Source organism: Pteronotus mesoamericanus, unplaced genomic scaffold, assembly GCF_021234165.1.
Source record: "Pteronotus mesoamericanus isolate MK-2021 breed Mesoamerican mustached bat unplaced genomic scaffold, CSHL_Meso_final contig_74, whole genome shotgun sequence".
NCBI classification, from domain to species: domain Eukaryota; kingdom Metazoa; phylum Chordata; class Mammalia; order Chiroptera; family Mormoopidae; genus Pteronotus; species Pteronotus mesoamericanus.
Window position 1 is genome coordinate 6,853,721 of NW_026555247.1, and position 20,878 is coordinate 6,874,598.

The 20,878-nt window shown below is 41.7% G+C and overlaps 1 protein-coding gene across 2 annotated transcripts in view; it reads right to left on the reverse strand.

The window, feature by feature from the left end:
• Positions 1-637: 637 nt before the first annotated feature.
• ANKRD29 (ankyrin repeat domain 29) overlaps positions 638-20,878 on the reverse strand; it is a 52,902-nt gene continuing 32,661 nt past the window's right edge. For both annotated transcript variants that reach the window (XM_054583835.1, XM_054583834.1), the window contains 4 exons: positions 18,576-18,674; positions 9,837-9,932; positions 7,485-7,583; positions 638-2,892 (listed from right to left, as the gene is read on the reverse strand). In XM_054583835.1, coding sequence (XP_054439810.1) covers positions 2,809-2,892; positions 7,485-7,583; positions 9,837-9,932; positions 18,576-18,674 — 378 coding nt within the window. In that variant the 3' untranslated portion in view covers positions 638-2,808. The remainder of the gene's footprint in view (positions 2,893-7,484; positions 7,584-9,836; positions 9,933-18,575; positions 18,675-20,878) is intronic.

A 20,878-nucleotide genomic window follows, 5' to 3' on the forward strand; every position in this document is an offset into this window, starting at 1 on the left:
ATGTATTAATAAACTAGATGGGGGAATCCTTTCACAAGGTATACAGGCAGACCTTGGAGATACTGCAGGTTCTGTTCAGACCACCGCAATAAACGAGTCGTAATCCTTTTGCTGGTGGAGAGTCTCGCCTTCAATTTGTAAAAAACACAGTATCTGTGAAGTGCAATAGAATGAGGCATGCCTGTATAAGACCACCACTATGTACAAGTAAGTTTCTATTTTTAGTATATTCTGGGACTCCCAGGAATTTTTGTCTGGATAAAAAACCTTTTGGGACTATTACAGAAGTTATCTACAGTAGAAATAATGAAATCATATGTCCATAAGTAACATAAATCATTATGTTACTGAGCTGAATTATTAACTCTAAAATTCCATTTTATTAACTCTAAAATTCCATTTTATTAAAAATCACAGAAATTACTTCTGATTAAAGCTTACAGAGCTGAATTATTAACTCTAAAATTCCATTTTATTAAAAATCACAGAAATGACTTCTGATTAAAAACAAACAGGAAAAGCAGCAAAGCCAAACTGAGAGTATGTTAACTTTATTTTGAATTTTAACAACCTGGAATATTTCATCAAACAAGTGGGCACAATGAAAAACTTTAGTGTTTCAATTAAGCAAATAATTTGCATAAGAATTGCTAAGTCTTAGGATACAGAAGTCATTGAATTGTGAATTAGATTAAAATAAAATCATCTACCTGTGCACAAAATAAAAGAAATTTAACTTTAAATAACAGACCTTTTTTCAGTTTTCGGTGAGTGATTTATACAATCATATTACCTGCTATGGATAATGTCATAGCCTTCTAAGCTGGAGACCTCCTACCTACAGTAAGAAGGCCTCCATATTGTTAAAGCTACTGGATTCATTTTTAATGGCCCTAATATTGATCAAGAGCATTATTCACAAAAAATGATCTAATGAATAGGTGAAGGAAAACATATTTTAGTGAAAAAACATTAAGTTTGTGATTTCATCCCATTTTTGTCTTTTGGAACTTAAAACTGTTTCCATTTTGATCAGTGGTGACTAACCATCTTTGGCCTAAGCACTCTCAGGGAAGGATATATAAAACATTTAAGGCCACATTATTTTCGTCTCAATATATATAGAGCTTTATGAAATTCCCATGGGGGGATATGTGTAATTGTACAACTTGGCTGAAAAAAAAGAAAGTCAGTGAGGAAATTGGCACTGTCTTTCAGCTACTAACATATTTTTATATGGGTGTTACAGCAATACAGGCAGAGCTTTCTAATTTTTTGTCCTGAAATGCAGACGTGTTGCACAGCTAGTCAGGCTGTTGGTATCTCTGGGGACTATGGGTTGCTCATTGCTTGTGACATTGATTAAAATAAGCTGATTTTTGTTGATTATTTTATTGATCATCACAAACTTTAAGAGAATGTCTTCTAATTTTAAAATTATATTCTATTATTTACTGACTTAAAGAAATTGCTTTTAGTAACACTGCAAGTTGGTTAAAAAAATCTTTCGGGATCACATTTCCCTCCATTTTAAAATGTATCGACATAGAACATTGGTTGGAAAACAGAGTAGAACATGAACAAGAAAATGAAAGATGTGTTTTTAAATAACAGGAATACGATTGGTGTTTAATATGGTAGATTATAGAAAGAAGGCTTAATATTTGTGTGTGCAGTTAGGCACTGACTGAGGCATTTAGACACCATTGATTATAAAGTGCATCAATTATAAATTGTGACACCTTTCTCAAAGGAGTAATTCAATAAAACCAAGCTTTCTTGGAATCAGTCAACTCATGCATAGATGAACACTTACTAAATACTAATAACAATCTTTTATTATTTATACCTTCAATAGTAATAGCGACATATTGTACTTGCATATATCACATCTTATCTAAGGACCTCAAAGTCACTGTATCGAGCAATGTGATTTGGAAACTCAAGATTCCACAGCATGTTAAATCTACCTAGTTATGGCACAGGAAATAGGTTCCCAAAAATAGAACCAAAATAAAAGCTCAAAGAAACAAGCCTCAATTTCCCGTGGCTTGTAATTTTCTGAATTTCCAAATTTGCTGCTTGTATACTATTATACCTATACTACAGACAGAAGGTAAAAATGATTTTTACGTGCTAGGAATAAGATGAGAATCAACTCACAAATGAACAATTTGTCTTTTTTATAGTTCAGCAGTCCATCTTTGAAAAGCACATGGTGGAATGTCAGAAATGGCTTTTTAATAATGCAACTTTACACATCATTGAATTTTAGTAACCATGGCTATAATCCTTGGGTAGAAGAAAGCATTTTACACTGGAATGACATACATGTATATGTGTAAAACAGAATGGAGGTATATATTTTAGCACACATACATTAACACAAAAAGCAAAAGTGCATTGATTCATTGAAGGTCAGGCTTTTAGTCTTAAAGGCTTACAATCTTTCTGTCTTCTTATTTAAAGCTCTTAGAAGGTTTGACAATTAGAGTTTAACTATTAGCAATTAAAGAAACCCAAGTTAGTACAGTTGAAAATGAGTTTCTGTGGAACCCATGGAACTGCCAGGCCCCACTGGAGTGGGGTCATCGGCCAGTGTGAGAGCTCATGTAAATGAGAGGAAGGGGCCCTGAGCTGCTCTGTTCTTGCTTCAGGGCACAAAGCACAGCTCTTCTTGGGCAGGGACCCAGGGTGGGCATCCAGAGCATTTTTCTGTCTTTAAAGATTTCCAACACTATTTGAAAGCAATTTCTAGTTGGACAATGTGGTTACGATGTCTACCTTTCAATCAAATATGCAACTAAGTTAGCTCTTCCTGTGTCCTTCTTTACTTCGGAGGAGACGCAATATGCGTTCATTTTTGGTTAGTTCTGCCGGAAGTTTATTGGCCTGAAAGGAGATAAGATAGGCGTTAGTGAATTCCTGTAGCTGGTGTGGTTTTAGGGACTCCACGGAGGGGACTGTGACCCTACTTGCTTCTCCACTGGTGAAAAACCCCACTGGACTCTCTGTTCTGTATCCAGTCATTCAAGGTCTCTTTTAAATGTAAAAACGGCACCGGTTATTTTCTAGCCGGCGGTGTCTTCTACTGGACTGTCATCTCCTGGACGCCAGGGCCCATGCCTTATTAACCCATGTATTCTCACTGCCAGCACAATGCCTAGCATACCTCGTATGTGCCCAAGAAATACTGGTAGCATGAAGTTTGACACCTTATGTTTAATTAGTTTATTATATGAGGCAGTCTGTTTGATAGGGACTTGAAATTGAGGACAGGTATCTTTTGATGAGAAAGCAGTTAGGAAACATTCAGAGATTCCTGGGGAAGAGCAGCTTCAGTGGACACTGCTTCCCACATCACCTGTTTTATTGTGTGTTATTTCTTTTTATAGTGCTGCTGAGACACATTCCTTACACATTTATTTAGTGAGCGAGTCCCCACGATATGCAATAAATGTATGAGGCAGTGGTTCTCAAACTTTTTGGTGTCGGGACCTTTTTACACTCTTAAAAATTATTGAGGACCCCAGTGAGCTGTTGTTTTTAACTTACCAGAAACAAAAACTGAAAAAAAAAGTTAAAATATATTTGTTAATTTCTTAAAAAATAACAATCTCATTACAGGTTAACATAAATATTTATGAAAAATAACCACATTTTCAAAAATACAGTTAGTGAGAAGAGTAGCATTGTTAATAGTTTTTCATATTTCTACAATGCTTAATAGAAGATAACTGGATTCTCATACTTGCTTCTGTATCCAATTTATTGTGATATGTTGCTTTACTTTGGTTTGGAGCACAGGAAGAAAATTCAGCTTCATACGGGTAGGTAAGTCAGAAAAGAGAGGAGCATTTTAATAGCCTTTTCAGATTACTGTAGGTATCCTTATTTGATGCAACACCAACACAGGACAAGTGGTAGCTGCTTAAAGGTAATTGCAATGTGGAACTGGAAACTATATCAATGAACTTTTCATATTGTTACATTAAAATCCATAGGTCTGTCTAGGTACAGGTGGATTTTTTTTTTACCCATGCATGATTTAGAACATCACGCACCGGTCATTTAGAAAATGCTAGTTCACTGACTTATGCAGAGCTTCCAAATGTTGGCACATTTCATTAGATAATATCAAAAGATCACATTAATTAGTATTACCACGGATTCAACAACAACAACAAAAAGCCTTTAAGTGTTAGGAAGCTGTTAGGCTCATGTGGTGGATACAAGACATCCTTTCAAGTAAAAACGATGTTCCATTTAAAAAGTGGCAAGTTTACTTTGCAATTCCAACAACTGCACAAGTGGTTTTTTTTTTTTTAAGACAGCCATTGCATTCAGTGTGTAGAAGTACTTTCCGTATACTTCCCATTGTGTCACACAGAATATTAAAAGACATATAGCATGGGTCAAGATTTCATAATATTAAAATTATTGATTAATTCATCAAAGATGTTCTTAAGTAAAACCAGTATTTCTGTAAAATAGTTTACAAAATTTGTAAAAGAACTTACAAAGGCTTGTGAAATCATTTGCCAGTACAGTTTGCTGCCTCTGCTTTGATGTGCTTTTCTAACTTGAAAGCAAATGTCAGCACAGTGAAAAGGGCCAATAACATCCTAGTATTAAGATATTATTTTGACCTTAGACTTCCTGAAAGGGCGTGGAGGACCCTCAGGGGCCCAGAGACCACACTTTGAGAATTGTTGGTACAGACAAATAAAAAGAATGTTCTTGGGATTTCAGGGGAGGCCATTAAACTGTAGAAAGGCACCCAAAACGGGGGAGATGGCTTGGCAATAGAAGTTACCTGTCTCACATATTTTTTTCTGCTGCAGAGCCTGGAACCCCAGCTGCTTTACCTGGGACCCTGATCCTAGGTGGAGTTCCTACAGCCCCCACCTTCTAGGTGGACACTGCTCCCTGACCCCCATCTGCTGGCTAGGACCCCACTTGTTCTTGGGAATTATGCAAGGACTTGTGGGGAGCTATGAGTTTACCACAAGTGGTCTGCTGGGCAGCATGTCCTGTATCTGTGGCTCAGCCCATCACCAAGCACGGGTGCAAGACTGAATCAGAAAGGAGATTACTATGCTATGCTACAATAAACCAGAGGTCCCTTGATAGGGTCAAATTCTACTACTAGCCTAGTTCCTGCAGGAGTGGGTGTTGAACAGGTCTAATGCCTGGGGCTGCAGAAAAATGCTCCCGGTAAACAGAGTCCTGTCTCAGAGTCCACTCAGGAGTAACTAATTGTTTTTGCATTCAGAGGGTCCTGGACAGTCTGGAAGAAAAGGAGATCTAAGAAGCTGCACTTCTGTCCACAAGCCTGTCCAGTTACGGTGTGTGTGTGTGACAGCAAGCTGTGTGACTAACTCCATGAATGTCTATATCCTTTCTCATTAAATGAGCTTTATACTTTCAAACTGCTGTCAGGTTTTTGTCAGTCACATCACTGAGTGTGAACCAGGTTGTTTTAAAAACCTGGTCCCATTCCTCCCGTCTCCCGGTTGGGGTTGGCCCCCACCGAATTCTCAGGATGCTGAGGTTGTGAGACTAGTGCCTGGGCTAGCCCCTGATGGCCGTCTCGCTCATTATGGAGCTGGACAACAGGTCCACATTCATCACAGTACAGCATCAACCACTCTCTTTCCCTGCTGCTCTTGGGAGATGTGTTCTGAATCCTCAGTTGGGGGTACTAGGAACACAGGACCCCTGCGCCCAGGGGGATGGCTATCGTGTGGGGAGTGGCTACTGGGGCCACTGGTTTCCCTCTCCTCAGACATCTGCCTCAAAGCCCCAGAGCAGAAGAGTGCTTCTGCACTAGCTTAGAAGCCTCTTTCTTTGGGAGGCCTTCCATAGCGTTCGTTACTTCCCTGCTGAGAGCGCTTGTCACTCGGTATTGCAATCGCTTAATGGTGTTTACTCTTCATTAAACTCAGCTTCAGGAAGGCAGAGACTATGTGAATCTCATTCATCATTGTCTCCCCAGTACATAGCACAGTGCGTGGTATCTAGTAGGCACTCAACTGGTGTTTGTTAAATGAGTGAATGAAGGTCAAGAACACCCACTCAGGAATCCTGGGTGGCTGTTGGAATCCCAATGGCCTAGCTGCCTTTAAAGAGGCTGGCTTCTTTGGGATAGCTTTTGGATGGGTGCAGGATTCCCTTGAAGCTACTCTCAGTTTTCTAAGGGCTTCTGCAGTGTGAAACTCCAACATGTGCAGCTCACACATATATTCAAGTAGCTCTAGGGAGGGTTCAAAGTCCAGCACTGCGGTCACTGGAAATTCCCCATAACCATTATCGCAGAGATTCGAGGAGACACACAAGGAATCGCATTATTCAGTTTCTATATAAAGGTACTAATGGTCTCCTCTTGCCTTAATCCAGTACTGGACAGTTTAGCAACTGAGACTATCTCCTTTACGGTGTCTGTGTCCAAGGTCTAAAGATAAGACAGCAATTTAATTTCAGCTGCCTTATCACTCAGCCAGGATGGCTAATGGAAAACATATCCAAGTGTCCCAGGAAGTGATTAGCAGAAAGCTTGTCTTCAAACAGTTCAGTGGTTGGAATGAAGAAATAATAGTTCCACATATTAAGTGGCATGGAAGAGGCCCTTGGCATGTTGTTTAATTGTACTTCTCAATAGTTTCTTTTCAAAATGTCATGATATACTCTATGTTTTTGTTTTTCTTATTAGTAAAAGCTAACACAGTAGCAGATGCTTATAAAAATTCAAATAGTAGATAAATTTAAAATAAAAATTGCTTTTCATATGTTGCCCTATTAATAAGCACCGTCCTACTTCCTCCTTCAAAAGTTAATAGTTTAGTGTGTTTTCTCAAGACCTTTCCTCGGCTACTGCCCCCACCCCCACCCCAATCTGCTCCTTCGAGTGCTTATGCAGATGTTGAATAAGAGGAAATACAATGACAATCATTTTTGCCCCCTATGGTTACTGTGTACCTTTCACTTCCAAATTTGGCCTAATTGTAAACTAAAGATTTTGAACTATAAAAAAATATGGGTTGGTTTTGTAACAGTGGCGTGAAGTCCTGTTAACAATATAAAAGTAACACATTCCCCATGTAGACAACCAATAAAACACTAGCAACTCTCAACCTGTGAACATCCAACTTAAGGAGGATGGTGATAAACTAACAGAGCAGTGACATATATAGGACACTTCTTCGATGATAGAACAGTCCCAGCCCTACTCCCCACACTACTGCCTCTCTGCACCGTTGTGAGCTGAAATCCATTGATGATACTGGGTTTTAGTTTAATTCTCTGGGTCTAAAGGTACTGCTCACTCACAACCTAATGACAACCTTGTGTGCCATCACCATGCTGAAGGATGAAGATAGTGAAGGGATCCAGAGAGATGCTACCTCGGTTAAGGCAGACGCTGCTTTAATCTCTCTACGTAGATGCCAAATAGAGTTAAAAGATGCGTAAGGTGAGGCCGGTACCTTGTTTCTCAGGGCAGGGTCTGCCCCTGCTTCCAGGAGCAGCGAGACTGTTTTGATATTCCCACTGAGCACTGCCGCGTGGAGGGCCGATGTCCCGTTCTAAGAGAAAACGACAATGTGTGTCAGGGGTGAACTCACAGCCAGCAGCACTCAGCTTGGCTGTCATCATAAACCAGCCTGAGTGATAAGACTGTAACGTGGGAGTCTTACTCTTCGGGATGTTCAAAGTCACATAAGCACCTCCTATAGTGCCCTCAATTACACAGTAGTTGGTCAGTGTAAATATCACCAATGTTCTTTTGCAAGTGACACAAAAAATCTGCTCTAGGGTATGCATAACCTCATGATCACTGGTCAGTTTTATATACACTAGAACTTGCTGTGGAAAAAACAATATTGTGTCAAATACATTTTTTCCTACATGTATGGTCTTTGGGCTTTTGGTGGGCCATTTCCAGCAAGACTGGAGGAATGGCCGACTAGCCAATGTGCGACTTGTGATACACACTCTGCTCACTCAGGTAGGCAGGAAAGCAACTGTGGCATTACAGGGCATAAGAGTGAGAGAGTGTGGGGTGAGGGAAGCTCTCTGAGCCCTGAGTTGGAGCATTTCTCAGCACAGAAGGGCCTAGTGGAAAGATTGCTGACATTTCATGAAATTTACTACAAATATTTACTGAAATAAGGAAGTGCCTGAGGGCAGCCATGTAGGCGATTCTGGAAGGGGAGAGAAGAGCAGATCACAAACCTAATACAGAACAACAGTTGTATAACATCTGTTCTAGAAGATGCATACATCTGTGTATAGTACCTAAATGAAGGCTTAGTTTCCAGACTAACTAATTATAATAAAAAACTACTTTCTTATTTTGTAAAAGAGCAAAATATGCCCAGGGAAATGTTCCAGCAAGATAGCACTTTTCCATGTTTGCTTTTATAATATGTATGGCAGTTCACTAATCTGATAACATTTCATGTATATAAATCTTAACCAACCTATCAATTGCAGCTATGTGCAATATGGCCAAAAATCAAAACCAAGCCAAAAAGAGCTGTTTGAAACGAGACTAGATATTGTAAAATCCATTTCTGAAGCTCATTTCTTTTATTTATAGGAAGTTCACTTTCAAAGACTATTCTTACTTTACAAACATTATTAACAAGGGCAGCTTCTGGCTTCCAAGCTGATGGAAGATTAGAGGTAGCCACTGCGACAGGGGAGAGGAGGCAGCACACTGACAACAGCAGCTCCGTAGCAGCCGACACCAAGAACGGAGCCTACAGACCTAAAGATCAGAATCGGAATGTCCACAATGCCTCTGGGGTCACTCACGGGCAAGTAGACTTTATACACATCAATAAACCCTGAGGGTGTGGCTCAGGAGGTGTTAGCAAAGCCACTGTCACAAGTTTAGGACAGGCTTGGTATCCTCTACTTAAGAAAACAAAAGAGTGTATACCAGGGGTCAGCAAACTATGGCCCATGGGCCAAATCTAATCTGCTGCCTGCTTTTCTATGCCGGGCAAGCTAAGGATTTTAAAAAATTAAATGAAGACAAATATTTTATAATGTGTCAATATTATACTCTAGAAACACAATGTCCATAAATAAGGTTTCATTGGAATGCAGCCAAACTGTTTTTTTTTTAAAAAAACATTTTTCTATGCTTGATTTTGTGCTACAATAGCAGTTTGTTGAGCAGGTGCAGCAAAGGCTGTATGGCCTGCAAAGCCTGAAGTATTTGCTACCTGACCCTTTATTGAAAAAGATTGCCAACCCTGGTATATACTGTAGTTTAGAAATATTTTAATCCCAAATGATTAAAACTTAAAAAAGAGTTTTGGGGCTCTGTTTTCTGGAAGACCCAGCTCCCCAGAATGACATATTCTTTGAGGGGCCCAGGTGTTGCAGTCTATTTTATTTCACCTAAGGCAACAGTATGGCTCTCTGCTCCAGATGATGAAGAGAATGAACATGAACATGAGTCCCCCATGTTTTGTGGGACAGAGAACATGTGTTTTAGGGTTTCTGGGTTCCTCAAATCCTAAAACAAATCCTCCAATGACATACTCATATGGTTGATTTTCAAATGTAGCGATTTCATTACTAATGTCTAATATTGTTTTCTGAAAAACTAGGTACTGACATACTCTGGTTCATTCTTTTTACCACCTTCTCCTTTCTACCAGTCCCTACAAATCTCCAACATTAAGAAGTCATAGGTATGTTCTTTCAAGAATACAACTAACCATGTGAATTACACCCAGATTCTACTGCAGTCCCAAGTATAGACCTCTCGATTTCTAACCTCTTTCTTTTATAGATTGTCAAACGTTCACTTTAGCTCTTACCTTCAAAATACCAAGGGTAGGTGAGAATTTCAGCAGCTCCTCTATAACATCGTTATACCCTTTGTTGGCTGCTTTCAGTAATGCTGTTGTACCATCCTTGGCAGACAGAGGAAAACAAAAGTTGACCATTAACATATGTGTGTGCATTGCCTGAGAACTAAACTGAGTTGAGAACTAGGAATATGCAGACTTGCAGTGCCTCTTAATCTAGGAGCATTTTAGAGCACATTAAACAGTTAATTCTGTGTAAAAGAGTACCATGCAAAATAGGTGACTTCTTATATTATCTTAGGACCCTGCCACTTGGGAATTCATACTCTTCCAGTCACTTAGAATAGTGGGTAAGGGACAAGGGTAATCTAAAGAGCATGTTTTTAGGACATAGATAGACTAAAGAGGCATTTTCTGCATTCATGACTTAGCAGAAATTAATTGTTGAACTGTTTTCAATGATTTAAAGAATTCTTGAACTGTACTGACTGTTCTAAAATTTTAAATGTACTTTCCATTTTGTCTTCTGTTGTATGTAACTTTGCTCTAATCTGCTCTCGTATCTATTTGCCTGTCGGGAGGGGGAGCAGAAGAGGAAGAGGATAAATTGAAATCTGTTTTAAAATAATGCAAAAACATGTTCAAACATTAACATTCCACATCTGTCATCACTTTTTGGCCTGAGAAGAGATTTTCCAAATTCTTTTTTCTCCCACTTTAACATAGCAATTGCTGCATTTGGAGGCTACAGCTCACAGCTCACAGAGTCCTCCTGTGTAAGGAAAGACCCCGCCCGGCCAGCGCCAAAGGTTTAGCTGGCAGCAGGCAGAAGGAGAGAAGAGGACTTTTCTGGCCTTTAGAGTCTGTGGGAAGAAGAAAGAGAGAGTGGGAGAGGGGAGATGAAGTGGTCAGGAAAGCGCCTTCTCATTTTCTCTTTTTCGGCTCTGACTTGGAAAGGGAAGATGGGTCACAGAAGTAGGAGCAGTACCAAGGACAAAAGTCGAGGGAGGGGGGGGGAGGGAGAGAGAGAGAGAGAGAGAGAGAGAGAGAGAGAGAGAGAGAGAAAGAGAGAGAGAAAGCGAGGAGCAGGTCGCCCTTAGCTCCTATGGGGCACGGGCCTGCGGTGTGTGGGGCACACGGAGGCAGAGTTAGGTGACACCAGCAGAGGTTAAATGTGGGCCGGCGGGGGGGGGGGGGGGTTGGGGTGTGGATCAGGCGTCTGTAACTGGGGGAGCCAGGAGAGGCGGGACCCCAAACCACAGATAATCTCCACGCTGTACCAGGTGCTCTGCGGCCCAGCACCAGCAGGAGGCGCAGTGGTAGAGACACGCAGCCGCCAGAGACATCCCCGCCCCCCACCCCGCCCCCCAGGACAGCCCCAGGCCCAGGCTCCTGTGTCCCCCATCTCCCAGCACATCAGGAAGTCTGCTCAGGGGGACCAGCATGTCCGAGGAATCACACAGCTTTTTTCCTTAGAGAGACTGAGCAGCACTTGCTAAGTTTCAACGGATTCGAACGTTTTCCTGTGTTTCTCACTAAAGAGCAGGTGGAGGTTGGGAGAAAACCCAGCTGAGGTACAGGTCGAAGAAAGCCGCGTTGTCTCTGCACGGCTAGACTGAGCTCACTTTCGGAGCCTCAGCGCCCGTGTTTTCGCCCCCAGCCCCCGGGCTGCGCCGCTTTCGCCCAGACTCACGTTGCGGGCGGCGTCGCGCTCGGCTCCGCGGAGCAGCATCACCCTCACCACGTCGCTGTGGCCCATCTGAGACGCGATCCAGAGCGGCGCAGTCCCGTCCTGCAGCGAGAGCACACCTGGGACCCCGGCAGACCCCACAGCAGCCACACAGCAGCAAGTTAACACCGGGGAAGAACTCCCCGCGGACAGATGAGGCGGCGACTTCGACCCCGTCACACAGGCCGGCATTTGGCAGTGCCTGCGCTGCTTGAGTGACTGCCCAGGCTCGCTTTCGGCTGCTAAAATAGCCATGTTAGAGCATGATCTGTTACCACAGAGTGGCAGAGCTTCGTCTGAGGAACCTGGTAGGAAAAGGCAGCCTGTCTTTATTTCGCCTGAGTCGGTCGCCCTCAGGGCTCCGCGGGGGCCCTTCAGTCCCACAGAAGAGCGAGGTGGGCTCTGAGGGTCCGAGAAAGGCACTCCTCCCACTCCTCCATCCTCCTGTCCCGGACCCGCCAGGCCACATCATTTTTAGGGTACGGTGGCTTCTGGGAGGTGCCTCACAGTAGGTAGTTATAGCGGGACAACATTTGGAGTTGTACTTCCTGTGTGTTATTCCCCCAACGACCCTCTTCCAGTGAACTCCAGACCAGGAGGCTGAGCGGTACTACTCCGAGGAGAAAAGGCAAAAGACCCAAGGGACAGAGAAAGCTTTGACAGTAGGGTGGTTCCTGCCGGACCGAAAGGAAAGTAGGAAACCCTTCTCTGCCCGTAGGACGCGCCAAAGAGGGAGGGTAGAGGGGCTGAGGTCTGGGAGGGTCCACGTGTTCCTCCCCTGCGCTCAGGGGGCGAATCTGGGTTGGGTAGGCTCGGGGTGGTAGACACACCCAGGTAAATGACTGAGTTTGAGATGGGGAAGGGTCTTCTCCTGTTCTTGGGATAGAACCCAGGAAAACTGCAAGTCCCTGACAGAAACTGCATTTTGGCTGGTGCTGGGGAGAGAGGAATGACTGTGGGAGTTGTCTGGGTCCCAGTTCCCCTAGTCCATATCCGCTGGGCAGCGGGGCGCCCAGGAGTCCCTGCTGGCCTGTGGGAAATCGGAAGGGCTAGGTAAACAGTGCCCTACAGTATGCCTGGAGCTGGGAAGGTAAGACCACAGAATGTCTTGGTTTCACCAACAGAGATGATGGCAGGGCCACTGCATGGTGGGACCAGCTGTGTCTCCATGGGACCAGAGGCTGGACAAGCCAGCACAAAACACGAGCATCACTGCCCCTACCCCAATGACAGGTGACAGGTGACCTGTGAGAACTTAGAGCACTTTGGGGAGAAGGTCAAGAGGAAGGAGGAGGATCCAGAACTGAATAAACTTAACCTCTGGGGTAATTAAGATAAGATGGCCCAAAGAGGTTGTCTTAGTTATATAAGACTGACTGACTCATCAGGGGGAATAGGAGCTGAAGAACAAGATGATCCAGTTGTAGGATATAAAGTTTCTTTCTTTCTTTCTTTCTTTTTTTGCTGGAATGTGCAATTTCACCTCCAGTGTACTAGTCACAGCAGGCATGGGGTTACTGTCTATTGCTGTCCTGGCAGAGGGACAGAGGACAAAGATGTTTGAGCAGGGTGCTGGATGATGGCAAATCAGGAGCCTAGAAGGATCTGCAAGCATGGGGGACACAGGAGGAGGACAGTGGTACTTCTGTGTCTTTGGAGAGATATGGGGAAGAGAGGCTGAAACAAGGCAGGGAGAAGGTCTGGAAACACCCTTGGCCTACTTCACCCTTGTACAAGGACCTCTGAGAAACAGCCTTCAACCTGAATATTATTTGTCATTAGCAATGTAAGTACATCCTTAATTTGTACTTTTAGTTTACAAAGCACTTCTCCATTCATTACTTAACTGGCTTCTCCCAATTTGGGAGAACCATCCATTCATTCAACCACCCAACAGTTATTAATCATCTTCTTAGTCTCAGGCAGAGCACTAAAAACAAGACATGACCCTTTTATCAAAGGAACTAAGTCTAATGGAGAAGAAATATGGACATTTCAGTACGATTGCAGTGCTACAATCAAGTATGGACAAAAATGCCCCGGATGACCCAGGAAAGGGGCCCACTTACTGAGTGGGATTTAAAGGGGGTGCCGGTATCTGAGCTGAATCTTGAAGGAGGACTAGGATTTTGCCAGGGGGGAGAGAAGGGAAAGGGAATTCCACGTAGATGGAAGAACATTTACAGTCACAGTGCCTTGGACAGCCATGGCTGGTATGGGCAGGGTGAGGAATCCGGTCGGCATGACCCAAGGGGTGTGGGTGGGGCCCCGGCAGGCAGGAGAGGGTGTCTGGGCTGCGCGAAGGTTTTTCTAGGGCTCAGGTACTGATACGCTTCTCCCTTCTTATCTGCCCTGGGTTCATTTGTTCTTCATTGATATCGCCACCAGAGGGCAGCCAAGGAAAGGCTGTCAGGGCCTGTTTGCTGCTTTCTAAGGGCTTGTTTTTAGTAAACGTCTATTAACTGACATTAATATGTAGAAAAGTGCCGAGAGGTGCTATATTGGGAACAACTATTAATATCATAACAGTAATGCTAACACACAATTATCACCTTAATTACAATAGTCCTGGTAAGTGGAAAAAAATGTCACCGTTTCCTGGTTGAGACCTTAGGCAAATTACTCTGTCTCAGTGTCCGCTTCCACAATAATATCAGCCTTACAGAGATGTTCGTGAATGAGGACACATGCAGCAAGGTGCCGAGCACAAGTACAGGCCAACAGATACTTAGAAAATGGTCACTGAATCTGAATATTATTTATCATGAAAAACAGTAAGTACCTTAATTTGTACTTTCATTTATAAAGCATTTCCATATGCTTTATTGAATTTGATTCTCCTGCTTTCCCATGAGATAACTGATTAGCAGGCAGGAAGAACTAGTCAAATGAGATTTGGGGGACACCTGTGTATTTCATTACTGGCAATTATTTCTCCAAATCTGGTTTTTGAACCCAGGGAGTTGAATGTGAGTTAGAGCATTGTTGTCAAATCAAATCACTTATAATTTGGTTATCTAGTTTATGAATAAAAGAGGTTTTCCTCTTCTGTATACCTCAAGTTCTGTTTTCTCTTATTTTTTCCTTATATTATAATGGTCAGAATCTTCATTGTGAAGATGACTTCATAATGAAAATGATGGAAATTAGGTCACTTTAGCTTCTTTTTTGTAGAGTTTTGGAGAGAATTGGAATAGAAAAAAACATTTAAAATATGTAAGTTTTTGAATACTTCTTGACAAAAATATATAATTTTAAAGTATATTAAACTGACTAAATCACCATGAAGTGGAAGTTATAACCTCTACAGAACTGCTTTTTAACAAAAAGAAAAGAAAACATTTAGCTTAGAAAGGTAAGATTCATGGAGTTATGAGAACTGTCATTTACTCTTTGTGGGCAGAACAAGTGAAAATGGGTTGGACTTCTTTTGCATACTAAGTAAAAAGAAGACTGATGGGTGAAAACCACAGGGAGATTTTGGCTCAATATAAGAAACAATGATAATGAAGTCTGTTAAAGAATAAGTAAATAGCTTTTATATCTGAAATGTAATGGCCTTTAAGGGTGTTCCCAGCATCCTACTTCTGCTTCCTCTTGGAAATGTTTGACTCCACATGCAACTTTCAAGAAAACCATATTGGGTCAAATGCTGAACTTGAACTAACATCATTCTTTGAGAAATATTTCAATAATTTTTTTCTGTGAAAAATGCTGGTTTTGTATAGAAAATTACACCTTTCATCCTTAAAAAATGTAGATTTGACTTATGTAGATATCAACTCTACTTGGTGAAGACACATAAAAAGAATCGAACATGAGTTTCTCAATTGACTATAGATCTGAATGATCTCTGTGACTCCTAAACTCTTTATCTAAACCAGCCTAGCCCTGGCTGGTGTGGCTCAGTTGGTTGGGCGTTGTCTGGTGAAGTGGTTTCAGTCTCAGGTCAGGGCATGCACCAGAAGGCAGCCAGCCAACTGAGGTTTCTCTTTCACATCGATGTTTCTCCCCCTCTCTTTCTCACTCTCTTCCCCCTTCTCTAAAAATAAATAAATAAGGGAAATAACTAAGGGAAAGTGGTGGGGGGGAAGGCAGAGACAAATGTATTTGAAAATAAATAAATAAATAAATAAATAAAATCTTTAAAAAAAAAACCAACTTAGAAGGAAAAATTTTTCAAGTTTCAAATCAAAAACATAGTTTTTCCAAAATTTGCCTATGGCTAGCTTTGTAATTGTCACAAAAATACTAAACAGGTTTTCTGTTAGTGTGTCAGTGATCTGGTTACAAAGAAAAGTCATTCTTACTACTGCTCAGATTCCCAGCAGTTCAGATCAAATGTCAGCTGAATAATTTCATTGCAACTTTGTTAATATCCTGTCACAATGTGCCCTAAAATGTCAGAACTCCATAGGATGGCAATGCAAAAATTATAAATCAGATTTATCTAAAAATATAAAGAGATTAAACCAGGCAAATATCTTTGCTCTTATTTTGTAAATTCAAGAATTTTTTCACAATGGGTCAGCTGAGATTTCAGAATAAAACATTGGTTTCCAAATGCCCTAGCTATATAATATTCTACCATGTGCTGGGCATTTTAATTTTTTAAAATTTATTTTTAGAGAGACAAAGAGGAAGGGAAGGAGGGAGGGAGGTAAAAAGAGAGTGAGAAACATCAATTTGTTGTTCCACTTATTTATGCACTCACTGGTTGAATCTTGTATGTGCCCTGACCAGAGATTGAACCTGCAACCTTGGTGTATAGGGAAGACACTATAACCAACTGAGCTACTTGGCTAGGGCGTTCAAGATATTTTAATGGAAATTTTTAATTATACTTTTTTTAACTTCCTCATAACTTGTGACAAAGTCAGCCAGGATTGACATCATTTTTGCCATATTTATGACACTACTTGCTTTCTTGGAATGGAATTAAATATGCAGAGTTTACTCTCTGAGAGAAGAGAGAACTTAGACTAGGCTGATCTAGCTAGAGAACCTTTTATTTATAAGCTCCCAGCAGGTAATGAAAAGATCATGGCTTTTACAGGCACAGTGGTTACCTGTAGGGTACAGAGAGTATAGAGGGGTTAGCATACACCATGAAAAGGAAAAATTCTATCACTCCTGCTCCCACCCCGCGCCCCAAGTAATTTTTATGCTATAAAACACCCTGTTTCTAATAACAATTTTTTCAGAGCTGGGCTCTCAAAATTCTGAGCAATCACATTAGACACAGTCTTTGGAAAGCATGTCGCGTGCTCCTTGACCTGAGGGCAGAGCCCTCCCACTCCTAGGCTAGGCCATGCCCTCTGACCAGGTCATCCTCACTTCTGAGGACTGAAAAGGCTGCGGCTCCCATTACAATGCTGGTTCACGTGCAACTTCTGGGTTTCAGTGTCATCATCACATGACTCAATTTAGGTTTAAATGGGCACAATCCAGGCAACCTTTGAAATATAACCTTTTATCAACATGGTTTTTACAAACAGTACTTTAGGCATATGAATAATACAATGTATTTTACACAGAGAGTTGACAAAATACCAGAAATTATTTTAGAAGGATGAACAGAGAGGGAGAGAGAGAACCTGGCTTGATAATTTCTCATTTCTAAATTCACAGTGGCACCCTCAATAATGACCTCCAAATCAAACTTATGCAATCTAAATATAACCAATTCTTTTTATTTAGTAAAATGAGGCCTTCAATTAAGAATCAATCAACAATTTCAAAATAAGAAGGACCAAGAAGAAATACTAAGTTCCAATCCCCAAATGTCAACCCTGGCAGGAACTTTTCTGAAAGTCTCCTGTCCCAGAAATATTCCTGGGCTATCTAAACCTAAGAATATCTTTAAAATGCTAAAAATATAATCTTTACATTCACAACAGTGTTGGACACATGTTAAGTTCTCTAGAAATACTGATGAAACGTTAAATAAAACAATTATCAAAAACTTGGGAGCTTGAAGAGATCATCAGGATCATCCTGCCCAGCCTCCTGAATTTCAGGTGAAGGAAGAGAGGTCCAGAGAGGGTGATTCATCTGTTCAAAACCACACAGTTGGTTACTGGCAGAGCTGAATCTGGAACTCAGGGTTCCTGATCTCAAACCCACTTTGCCCAATGGCTCGTTCTTTTCTTACGTTCCTTATACACCTGGACTTGTTAAGGCTGAAAAAAACCTGTGATCAAGAACCTTGATCAACCTTAAGATTTCTGTAGCTATTCATTACATGAACATAAAGGCATTGTCAAAGCAGGTCATGTTACAGTGGGAACCTGCCTGGATGTTCTCTACTGGTAAGAAATCAGCTTGACTTTTCCCTAGAAAACTACCTTTAAAATAAAGCTACCTTAACCTGAAATGTTCTCTTAAAAACAAATTAATTAGTGAAGAAATAGTTCCTATGTAAGAGGAGCTAATTATAATGCCTTGTATTTGGATGGTTTTTCACCATTTCTAAAGCGATGCTATATTATCTTGCAGTTCTGTTCCTCTAAGTATCAATTAACTGATTTACCAGATGTTGCTAAATGAAGTCTTAATAGCATTATAATTGTGAGAGATGAAGGTGTGGAACCTACTAATGACTGCAATGGCCTCCTCGTTGGCTTGGTGAAAGGAGTGGGGGTAAGAGATAAGGCAGCCTATCAGTGGAGGGACTGGGCTGGGGCAAGGCTACCTGACGCTCCTCTATTTACCTATGTCCCAGGCTAGCCTCCTCTCATTCCCACAGTGCCCCCATAATTTATTTGAACAGGAGGTGGCAGAGTGTATACTTGACCTCAGACACCAAACACCCAAGTTTTAAAAATAGTAAATGGTGATGTCAGCCTGATTTCAGGTAAGCCCAAAGCAAAGAACAGAAGAAACCCCAATCAAAGATTAACCTGTGTCACAGAAGCAAAAGGATTTAAAGACATTCAGAGCTGAGTGGTTGCCTAGGTGAGCACTGCTGCAGGGGAGCCGGCCCTCCCTGCCCACTGCTCCGTGCGCATGCACATTACCTGCCTTGGCTGGTTGACTTTTGCTCCTGAAGACAACAGTAATCGAGTAACGTCCAAGTAACCACCTTGGGCAGCTAGGAAGAGTGCTGTAGCTCCGTCCTGAGAAATGGCAAAGTGAAAGTGTTAAAAAAAATCACCTTTCACGTTTATTTTGAAAGAAAGAAATTACCTGTTAAAATACATATATTTAACACAATTTTTCATTTCCTCCTCCCTTTTTCATATGCATTGTTAATGTTTTGTTTTTTAAGGAATGATTCTAAAAGATCACATGAAGTCAGATTGAAAGGTAAAGTTTAAAATAGATAGTCGTATAAGGATGTTATAATGTATATAATGAATTCACAAAATCTTGATCCTAGAGATTATGATACATCTACTTGGTAGTAGCTTCTAGGTTTTCCAAACATCCAGTCACCATTTTTCTCTTATCTGTATAGATTTCTCATTGGCTGCTTTCTGCTTTTGTTGCATAATCTAAGTCGATCCACATTTTAATTAGATTTAAAAATACATACATTTAATACAAGTTTCCAACCCTTCTCTTAGTTTAAAGCAAAGCCTTAGTTAAAAAGCAAACAAGAAGTAGTCTAGAACTCTGGTTAAGATGGTGGTGTAGGCAGACATGGCTCCCCTCTTTGCACAGTCACAACAAAATTACAAGTAAAATATAGAACAACCATCACTCAGCACTGTCAGAAATCAAGTTGATTGGAATTTGGCAACTATGAAATTAAAGAAACCACATCCACCCAGACTGGTAGGAGGGGTGCAGATATGGAACAGGCTAGTCACATACCCACTTTTGGTGGATAAAAATTTGGGAGGGATATCTTGGGAGTGAGGACTGCCAGGCCCACACCAGGTCCCACAGCCCAGGTCCAGTGCCAAGAAGAAAAGTCCCCACAACTTCTAGCTGCAAAAACCAGTAGAGATTGAGTCAATGGAAGGAACTGCAGGAACCCCAAGCAGTTCCTCTTAAAGAACCCACACATGGGCTCATCTACTCAGACTCACTCCCTCTGAGCTCTGGCACCAGGTAGCTGCTTGAAAGGTATCAATGGCATACAGGGAGAAACTGACGTTATCTGCCATCAAGGAAAGCAGAGGCCATTGTCCATTTTCTAAACCCTCTGCTCACAAAGCTGACAAACTGGTGCTATTCTGAGACTCCATTAGCCTGGCTAATACTTTGTGACTCACCGTGGAGACCCCCAGAGACTCTGCCCCACCCAACTTACAAGCCCACCCAAGCTGCTTTTCCATATGGATGGCTGGTCTTGGCTCATGTCTCACAACTTCCTAAATCTTATCAAAAATGCAACAGCTGGCCTTGGTGAGCCCCAGGCACACCACTGATTCACAGCTTGGCTTGCCTGGGAATCTACAAGCCCAGCACAAGTAGCAGCCATCACAGATCACTTTATAGCTCATAAAGGGTGGCCCCAAGCACAACACAGGTGGGGGATGACCTTGGCCAGCACCACCTGGGAAACTCCAGGGCCAGCATACCCAGTGGACAGCTATATACCATGTTGGAGTGCCACCACCCTGTCCCTACACAGCTGATCCTCCACAGAGTGGGGAGGTTACTGGTCAGTGGTCAGTGGTCACAACCAGTCCTTGTAACTGACTAACCTGAGTAAATCCTTCCCATTGATCTGTCAACAGCAACCAAGGCTCAGCTACAAGAGGAGAGTGTACTCAGCATGCACAAATTACCCAGCTTGGATGAAATGGGAGGCTGTGCCACTGGACCTTACAGGACACTTATTATATTAGGCCACACTACAAAGACAGGGAGTCAAAGCAGCTCAACCTAATACGTAGAAACAAACACAGGGAGGCTGCCAAAACAAGAAAACAAAGAAACATGGCCCAAATGAAAGAACAGATCAGAATTCCAGAAAAAGAGTTAAATGAAATGGAGATAAGCAATCTGTCAGATGCAGAATTCAAAACACTGGTTATAAGGAGGCTCAAGGAACTTAGTGAGGACCTCGACAGCATAAAAAAGATCCAGTCAGAAATGAAGGATACATTAATTAAAACAAAGAACAATTTATAGGGAAACAACAGTAGAGTGGATGAAGCTGAGATTCAAATCAATGATTTGGACATAAGAAAGCAAAAAACAACCAATCAGAACAAGAAGAAGAAAAAAAGAATTAAAAAAAATGAGGATAGTATAAGCAGCCTCTGGGACAACTTCAGTAAGTCCAGCATTCGCATCATAGGGGCGCCAGAAGGCAAAAAATTGGAAATCTATTTGAAAAAATAATGGAAGAAAACTTCCCTAATTT